The sequence below is a fragment of the Macrobrachium rosenbergii genome, chromosome 44, assembly GCF_040412425.1.
Source record: "Macrobrachium rosenbergii isolate ZJJX-2024 chromosome 44, ASM4041242v1, whole genome shotgun sequence".
Lineage (NCBI taxonomy): Eukaryota > Metazoa > Arthropoda > Malacostraca > Decapoda > Palaemonidae > Macrobrachium > Macrobrachium rosenbergii.
Genome location: NC_089784.1, coordinates 35,749,512 through 35,759,839, shown reverse-complemented (window position 1 = coordinate 35,759,839; position 10,328 = coordinate 35,749,512). Strand labels below are relative to the sequence as shown.

At 37.1% G+C, this 10,328-nt stretch overlaps 1 protein-coding gene across 11 annotated transcripts in view; it reads right to left on the bottom strand.

Moving 5' to 3' along the window:
• Positions 1 to 3,393: 3,393 nt before the first annotated feature.
• The window catches only part of Rpb8 (DNA-directed RNA polymerases I, II, and III subunit Rpb8), a 450,933-nt gene continuing 443,998 nt past the window's right edge, over positions 3,394 to 10,328 (bottom strand). For all 11 annotated transcript variants that reach the window (XM_067088334.1, XM_067088344.1, XM_067088338.1 and 8 more), the window contains one exon: positions 3,394 to 4,196. In XM_067088334.1, coding sequence (XP_066944435.1) covers positions 4,079 to 4,196 — 118 coding nt within the window. In that variant the 3' untranslated portion in view covers positions 3,394 to 4,078. The remainder of the gene's footprint in view (positions 4,197 to 10,328) is intronic.

The following is a 10,328-nucleotide window of genomic DNA, read 5'->3' as shown; positions in this document are numbered from 1 at the left end:
TTTAGGGATTCATAGCACCACAACTCGCTTAGTTGGCTCTTTTCCACATTACCCAAGATAGAAAAGGTCTGACATTGTCTGTGTTGGTTCAAAGAGCCCAGAAATACACATCAGGCCTCTTTCTCTCTTTAGCACCTTAGTAAAATCAAGATGAAAGCTTTGCCACGGACCCCGAACCACAGATATGTTCAAGGTCCTCAGAATCTTCACAAAATTTTGCTAAGTAAATTTTTCAAAAAATATACTGCGGCCTACAGAAATCTTTGCAAAAGTTCCAAAATTCGAAATTCCGTGACCACATTACCCCTTGCTATACCATTCTCAAGATTTCCAGTGGTAATTCATACCTCCAGCTCCTACAAAGTTCATGAATATGACCCAAGAAATCCATATTCTAACCTCTTGCTTATGAAGGAAGCCGTCCATCTTCGTCTACATACACTGAGCCTTCCACTGTCAATGACTGTCATTGTCAGGGAAGGAATTGCTTTGGCCAATCAGAGGCCTCCACCACACAAAACGTTTCTATCGCCCTCTTCCATTGGCTGAAAGCTTCGGTTTTTGGGCAAAGCAACCGCCTTTGTAACCGATCTCCCATTGGCTAGCAGAATGAGAACCAATTTTCAGAAGATAGTAATATAGGGACCACTCTCCTTTGATGTCTAACATATGTATAAATAGTTTATGAACATGTGAATACATACTTGAAAAATAAAGGGCCAGTTAATAAATGAATAACTGTAGAAAGGGAAAATAGAATAATAAGGAAAAGGACTAAAAATGTATATAAGAAAAGGCAATCGCAGCTGTATCCCAAATACACACACATACATGTGTATTTAAATTCGATTGTGCTTCCATGTCTATATATATCCATGTTCATGTACATTTACTGTACTAACACTGTTACGCACGCACGCACACACATACATACAATATATATAATATATATATATATACATATACATATATATATTATATATATAATGTATATATAAATACATACATATACATCTACACCATCCCAGCTTATTAGTGTATGTGGCTATCGAGAGGTTATAACCAGAACAAAAAGTTTTTGAAAGGAGACTTGAGTGTCTAGGCGAATTTTACTTCGAATTTTGTTGCTGTTGATATTGAAAACCATCCAATATTTTCTTGTAGGAAAAGTGAGTTCTACAGAGGTTCTCTACAGGACCTCCAATTCCTAAAGGTATCATCTTCATTGGCAGTGGGAAATATAGACCCCTTTTGTCTACTGCCACTGGACATTTAGCATGCACCCAAACACACACACATACATTCACTCAAACAATTAGCCTAAGTGACAGTACAAGAGATTTTACCATATATTACTGGTACGACAGTTAATTAAAAAAAAGCAGAAACCAAAATATCCATTAAGTACTTGAAAATTTGTCTACCCAAATCTCTACACCGACAAAATGAGGCTAAGGCATGAAAGGACCTCTGGACTCGGCTTTACTAACAGAAATGTGCTCTTAAGCTAGCTCAGGAGTTAATATTGAAACAACCTACTGATCTAAACCACAGACATTTCTTCTTTTAATGCCTTATTGCTTCTTCTTCCGATCAGGTGGTAGCCAGCTAGCTACTTCAGTTCGAAATCAGCACTTATAGCACTCACTCTTTCTCTCTCTCTCTCTCTCTCTCTCTTAGGATTGCTATCTGTTGGTAGCTCTCAATTCTATGGACGTATTCTGGTCGTTAAAGGAGAGACTATTTTCTTTAACAAGACAAAATCTGAATTTTGTATAAATATTTTATACAAAGGCAATGGGATGAAGCGTCTACCTCTAGAAATTGGTGCTTAAACAGGAAGCATGGCACCTGTGCTATTGGCGTCGTCAGAATATCTGACATCTCTACTACTTTCTTTTTCAAGTCTTACCTCTAGAGGTTTGGGTAGTCAAGGTCTATTCGCTGTCCGAAATATTGGGGTTTTCACATACTTATAATCTCGTTTGTTTTTAGAAGTTCACATACACAGGGAAAGTGCTGTATGTCCCTGTACATATCTGTAGTCCCATGTTAAACGCCACATCTAACTTCTCCAAGTCAGTTTTATAGGAAGATTCATAAATTTGACGGACATAGTCAAACTTGCTTAAACATAGATATAAAAGCCTAAGCAGTGTTTTTCAGTCTGCACCCCAATCAAAATGTGATACAACCTTCAGCACATTCAGTGCCTGTTCAATCCAGCTGGTGAGGTCATTTGTGTGCTTCTGCAGCAATAGTTCAGCTGCAATAGAGAGCGATGTCATCTGCTTATAATGACCCTTGGTTTTTAACGAGTTGTCTCAATGATTTAATTTTCTGGTCCGCTGGTATAGTGGTTAGTGTCGTGGGATGCCACGCAGATGTTGTGGGTTCGCGTCTCCCCAAGGTTGATGAAAAATCACTGATTCTGTATCATGATCAGTTACTGCAGCAGTGTTGGGTCTGCAGTGGGAGGGTGAAACCAACATTCTTTGGAAGCCTGTATTTCAAGCCAATGGTCCCTGTGTGACTGTTCCATGTGAATAGGTCTCATCTACTGAAATAATAATAATAATAATAATAATACTGGGTCCGATGGCGTTAGGATTAGTTATTTTGAGATGAACCTTCTGTCTTACCTGGTAAGAGTCTGGTTTCCAAAGGAGACTCCATCTCGTTCAAATCGATAATTCATGTCTATGTTGCCTCACAATCCGTTTGATGGTAACACATGGGATACTGTGAAACCCTAGAAATGCATTATACAGAACACTGTAAGCTTTGATTTAGTTTTTTTTTAGACACCAGTCATACTAGACTACATCTGGAGTAGTTCAGCAAAAGTAAAATAAAAGGTTTGTATGGTTACTTACAAAATATATAATAATTATGTTCCATGCTTAAGAACTTTTACTGTAAGTCAATACTCCAGTCTTCTATCGGTAAGGACCTGTCTAGCTAATTATGCCTGTTACAGGCAGTGTCGTCTAATCGTTAACACAAGGGGTTAGACCTTGTCCTGCTACCTTTATATTTGTTACTCTCTTCATCCCTTCTCACCTCATGACCAAACCACCTCGATCTTTGGGGTCTCACTCTTTGATTGGCCAGATTTTTCCAGTTCTTGCTTTCTCGAATTCAGCATTTTTCTTTGACAGTGCTTGTGTCTTTTCTGCAGAGTACTGTAGGCCTATGCACACACCACAAGCAATAGTGATAATAAAAGGTTTAGGCCTTACACGCATACACCATTAGTCTTAAAAGGTTTGTATTTGTGGAGGAATAAATTATATTTTCTTACCCAAGTGTTTAAAGATCACTGATACTTCTGCCCTTCCTTAGTTCAATATGACCATAAAGGGAAAAATGATATGAAAGAAATAAATACACTTCAATCAATCCATTTTTATTGGTAGAAAATTATTCACTAAACTATTTTTCATTATATTAGGAAAAAAAATATGACAAGTCATAAAATGCCTTGGAGACTATCATAAATTGTTGAAACACTAATTCCTTGTTTATCACTTCACAGGTAAGAGGTTATCTTTTACTTAAAAAACTTAATAGCGTGATGTTATCTGTGAAAATATCAGTGGTGCTCAACTCTCTCGCCTGGACATCTGTAAATTTAAGACGATCTTTATATCTTAATAAATCGTACCCTTAACTGTTACAGATTACTGAAGACACTCCAGTTGTGCAATAAAAATATCTTGGGGGTGGGGACAGTGTTTTTAAAGTAACTGCTTTACTGAAATGGGCCACAGTTTATAAAGGAAAATTTCACAACTTATCCGGTATTCAGAACGCCACAACTCAATATGCAGTAGACCATTCAAACCTTAAAAAATATTTGTACTGAAAATGTGATGATTTTTTTTACCAGGTAATTCGTTTCCTATTACAGATATCAAATGTTTCAATGCTTTACAATTCCTACAGATTATTACCCAGGCACACCAACTAATATTTCAAGGTTAACTTTGGCTTGTGAAAATGAGCAAAGGTACTGCACTCAACGAATGCAGGTAAAAAATGATGTATATTCTAATATAATCCCTGAGGAAGTGATCTAGTAAGCCAGTTTCTTCATGAGAAGGTAGATGGGCTTGTCAACTTCAAAACCATGAAGATTGTTGGCGTCCCCTTGCAGTCTCATCAATAGGCCTCCGTATGACACATATGCTGATCTGTAAGAAAAATGTCCGACTTAGTAAAGCATTAAATCACAATTTTATATTGTTCAGGGCTTAGACTAAATAAATAAGCATCTATGCTACGAACTTAAAACTTCCTAATGATTGTAAAACTGTTTTCATGAGAATTTGTGTAGCAGACCACAACAGATATTTGTAAGTAAATGATATTCATGAGGTCCCTGAGGGAAAACCTTTAGACCCAAGTCACATAACTGGAGGCCAGTTACTGTTCTTCACTACATAGCATAAAGTGACCTAGACTGGAAGCTCAAAGCTTTTGACATGCTAGTGTCCCTGCAAGGTAGCTACCGCAGGTTGGGGAATGTCTGTTAACTCCTTATGTGACAACAACAAACACAATCTCAAATAGCCTGTCTCCTTAAAGACTTTTACAGACTTGAAGACCTACACCCACACTCCTTTTCACACGCCAATTCCGTTTCCTTCTTATTCTCCAGCCTTGTTTGAAACTCTCGCTCTGTTGCAGAGGCAGAGACGATACTGGAGAGGTAAGTGCTGGAAGCAGTAGATGACTACTCTCTGGGCTTCTCCGGTAGTCTTCCTACCGGAAGACTACTGGAGAACAGTCACTGATCTCTTTTTACTGAGTGAGTTCGTCCGTGAAACTGTTCATGATAGAAACCTCACTTTTTGTTTTGACTTCTAACAGAGGGAGATTTTATGCTTTCTATAAATCTGAGGGATGAACGCATCCCTCTGGACTCGAAGGTGGCCCCTACTTTGTCGACAGTGGGCAGTCTGCAGCACCGCTAGTGTCAGTTTGGGGCCATTCACTCAGGATCCATCTATTACAGTGCCTTGATGACTGGTCGATCCAGGACCTCTCCTTGTGTTGTGATCTAAGGATCATGACAAAATATGGCGAAGTCCAATCTCTTACCGCAATAGCAGACAAAGTATCTGTACATTAATTGTTAGAATTAGAGATCAAGATCCCTTGAAAGACAAATAAAAAAACTATTAAAAGCAAAAGGACCTGACAATATGGACTGAATTGCAAGTAATCTTAGCAGGGAAAAAATGGCCAGTAAACTAACGCACTCCTGTAGAAAATTTGAGAAGAGCAGTGAAACAGCTCCTTCCTGTTCCTGCTTTGAATCAAATACAGGCAGGTACAATAAATGGCTGAGCAAGCATTTCAAACAATCCACAGGCAAGACAAGAGCAACCACAAAATTGTTCCTACATTAGAGAAAAGAGCAAGAAGAGAAAAAAGCTGTCCATACCACTTGCAGTCCTAGTACCAATTTCAAGTATCTGGATGGTCTGTATTGTCTAGTATAGTGAGGCGCCATTCAAAAGAAATAGCCGTAACTTATAAATGTAGCCAGTAGCATGGTCTGGACAATAAACAAATTAAAAATGCGCCGAAGTTTCTTCGGCACCATCGAGTTTTCTGTACGGCATATAATGCTGTATGAAACTCTTAGCCATGACCCATGAACCTCTTAGATGCGGCCATGAAATTCAGCCATGGTCTGGTGGTGGCCTGTGTTGTTGGTACCTATAGCGGTGCCAGAAGTACGATTATGGCTAATTAACCTTAATTAAAATAAAAGCTACTGAGGCTAGAGGGCTGCAATTTGGTAGGTTTTATGATTGAAGGGTGGCTGATCAACATACCTATTTGCAGCCCTCTAGCCTCAGTAGTTTTAAAGATCTGAGGGCAGACAGAAAAAGTGCGGACAGAAAAATGCGGACGGACACACACAGCCATTTCAATAGTTTTCTTTTACAGAAAACTAAAACATTAACCATAGTGAGAGGAGACCAAGAAACAATAGAAAATCAAAAGGTTAGGTTAGGTCACGAGACCACAGTACTATAAATATCAGAATAAGAACAGACATTCTTCAAAAGTCAACATTTTGGATCTAGAAACTGTGATTAATTGCCACTGCACTATTTACATCATACTTGTGCTAATAAGAAACACATTACAAAAAATACATTGCTGTAAAGGATACATAAAAAGAATACATATCATAATAACGATTTTTTTTAACTTAAACACATAAAATACCCAAGTTCAAAGGACTAAATGGCACTGTTAAGTTAGGCTTGATTCTTATTCTAACTCCCATACAGGACTTTGAAACGCATGACCAAAAAATTATACCTACAGTTACCTTAATTTTCAAAATATTCTATCTTAAATATTAAACATTAAAATGGATTGCATACCAAAACTAAAGCAAGTATTTTTCTTCCACTCTTCTTCTCGTAATTTACGACAGATATGTAAAATGTGTTACTAAAGCCTTGATGATTGGCTGAAAAATTGGCCATATAAATCTGCTGTGAGTTACCCATGCTAAGGTCTACAAGCACATTCTCGAATAAGTCATGGCAAGAGGAAATCATAGTTTGCCCTTACACTATGAAAATGACAGAAGTGTAATGGAAAGGATTTACAAAGGCAGGCTATGCTTTAAATATCTACCAATATCTGTCGCGAGTAATTTGGCAAATATGACCATGAGTAAGCTGCAAATTAGACATACCTTTTCAATAAGGAAGGAAGGGAGGATATAAACAAATTCAACTCTAATAAACAATATGATTTTCTTACTGCATTTTCTTCAAACACTGAAATTTAAGACATTTATAATGAGAAAGAAAAGAAAGATTGAGACAGTAAGCCCCTGGAAAGAAAAACTGACCTAAAGTGTCTTCCACCCATTTCCGCAGGTAACGGACTTCCACAAACTTGATTAAATATGCATTGCAGATCTAGTTATTTAATGTAATGACTTTAAAATGAAAGAACCATTAAAACAAGCAATGATACGGGGATTCCCTTCCTGTACGTCCTTCTGTACCTCTCGGGCAATCAACACAGGTTTTCTAATACCCCTAAGATGAAAAATACACACTCATTTTCTGTCATGCAAACGTTGTTCTATACTAGGCATAATCTGGAAGCCCTGTACCACTAAAGAATTGCAAATACATTCCCTGGGGTACATGCTCAGGTTGGGAACCCTCTGTCGAGTCAACTTCCATGATATTATGATACCCTTAAGAATTGTATGCACTTGTTTCACTGGATACAAATTACAAGTCATAAATTTATAGTTCTGTACAGTAGACTGGATCACATACTGGAAGAAGATAGAGCACTTTAGAGAAGGCATGTATGAATGACAGAGAGGCATGATTGCAACAGGCCAATGCAGAAAACAGCTGTGGCAGTAATACATCAGTCCTGGTAGATGGTTCTCTGCACCAGTGCGTAGACCTACCAGCGGTGGCAGGGGCAAATGGAGATGGAGCAGTGCAGATAGTGGTTGTGATCCTTACACACAACCAGCTAACCACACTGCCACACCTCCACACCCACACAAGGTTATATGTGTGCAGCTAACTCACATAGAATGCATTTTCATGTCCTGTGAATCCTTTTCATAAGGTTATTGGTGCTGCCTAAGCTCAGGTAAGGAAGAAGTGCAGCACAGGCGTTAAATACCAATGATTATACGATGACATGAAAGACAAATTATGGAAATACAGGCATCTACAAAAGAAACAAGGAAGTCATATAATCAACATGTATGAAAATCACAAATGTACCGCTCATGTTAAACTTTTTACTAAGTCTATTTGGGTGCAGCAAAAACGTCATATAAAAATTTGCTGGCAACTTGTTGCGTACACTTCACAAACAGGTTGGTTACAAGTCAACGACTTATTGGGTAGTCCTAACCAAATTTCAAATGATGTTCCGGTGTTTGCCAAAGATTTGTTCAAGATGCCGACATGTTTATGACATGTTTTACTGTAGTGTGGACGCTCCCTTGGAACAATACACTTGAATCTGTAATATCTTCACTAAAATTCAGGCTGTACATTGCTCGGAATAGAAGTTGGTCACATTAGAAGACAAATCTGTATATCAAAGAACAGACATTGAACTGAAATCAGAATCCTCATAATTTCCACTGTATCCAATTTTGAAAGTTTTAAAGAATTACAACTTATTGGATGAAATATAAATTTTAAAACGTTAAACTACTTAATAATAATAATAATAATAATAATAATAATAATAATAATGTGCATCACACGTTTAAAAGAGGGTCTACTACCTATTTATAATAATAATAATAATAATAATAATAATAATAATAATAATAATAATAATAATAATAATAATAATAATAATAATAATAACAATACTGAATCATATTTTGGAAATATCGTATTAGGTGGGGTACATATTTTATAAACTGTATCATGAAATAATTTCAAGTCCACAAAATATAAAAAATACCATTTACTAAACCACACTGTACACTAGCTAAAATAGGCAGAACACTGTACATGAATTATCTGAGTACCTTCAGAATATATGAATTGTTATTTAATTAAAAAACGCATTAAAATTATCAGTGGTGAAAAGTCAATTCAAGGCTTTAGAATACAAGGCAGAAAAGTACTCATTCTACCAAACGCCGTTCCATATTTGTTACAATTCACATACCTTTTGGAATATTTATCAAATTATATCTGAATGGAACATCTCAATAAAATAGTACTTTGTATTTACACACAAACAAAAGCAATATATAAGTGGATTTTGTACCAATGGTGCAGATTGATCTATGAAACCCACATTGATTTTAAGTGCACATCCGTAATTCGAGAGAGGAATATGTACAGCTAAGTCAAAATCAACTTATATCTACCTCTCTTGATGGTTGAATAGTTAAGGTTACTTTCTAACTATGTATCCAACCCAAAAGGTACAGGTTGGAATCCAAGCCGGGGGACCATAAACCTAGTTATAATTCCCTTTATTTGCTTGACATTCCTAAAGTAAAGTTAGTTTGATATTAAGGGGTCTTTGAGGCATAATATTTGTGATTTTACAAAAGTCAAGTGTGTATGAGTGACAACACTGATTATATATACAGTATATACGAGATTGTTGGGGCGTGCTATGCACACTGAAACTTGGCACTGCTGTCATCCCTACCCTCCCGATCCCTTACGTATCCCGCCCAAGCCGGGGCGAACAAACAGGCTTGCAGGAGGAGTGTGGATGCCTCCACTTCCCTCCCGTTCCCCTACCTACCCCGCCCCCACCCGGGGCGGACAAAACCGGTTTGCATGGAGTGGGTGGCTGTGTCATGTCTCCCCCACTGTCACCTGGGGAGGACAAACAAGATCCACTCGGATATATATATATATATATATATATATATATATATATATATATATATATATATCTTAACACCTTTTCCCATTTTGAAGGCGACTAAAAAAACTTTAGGGGTGAAGTTGCTAGTCCCACGCCCTTTTTCTTGACCTCTTCAACTTGTTACATGGTCAGAATCACAGGTGTTTTTACGTTGTAATGTTCCAGTATCTAAAGTGCTGGTTTGCCATAGAATTTTACTTCTTCTTTCTATGGTGGTTTAGATAAGAATATTATGTTTATATTTAGTTAATACAGTATTTTAAGATATTTTTCCAAATGAATTTGTTCTACCTGCCTTTCATGAATATTCTTGTGGATGAACTCCACATGCACCTAAACAATAAAGTTTCGTGATATTAATCAAAGACAAGCCGTCTCGATAGTTAGAGAAAGTAGTTTTTTACTGCAAGTTTTTCAGTTTGTCTTTTATATTACTTCCTCCTTGTCGCATGTATTCTATATAGGACACTTGACCATGTGACAAAATCTACAAGGTGTTGTTCTACGAATTTCATTCCCAATTCGCCTGTTTGTTCAGTGTGCAATATTTGCTTGTGTAATTTAAAACTGTAAGCAGTTAGGAATAATGTGGGAATTAGCTACGTTCTCCCCAATTTACTTGGCTTAATAACCACAATCCCAAAAAATTAACATGAGTTGAAAATTATGCATCACGGCATAATGGGTGCACCTTTCAGGCTGCCAAGCCATAGGTTTACTAAAGTTAAATGAAATCAATTTGCTGCCTCTCCAAGAATTTTAATAACATGTGTCATGCCTTTAGAGATCTCATGCTTTTCAAAGGAGGCTGAATCTAACTTTCTGTAACTTTACCTTTTCAAACATGCTCTAAGAAATCCACCTATACCACAGATTTCATTAACAGGCATTTCCATATC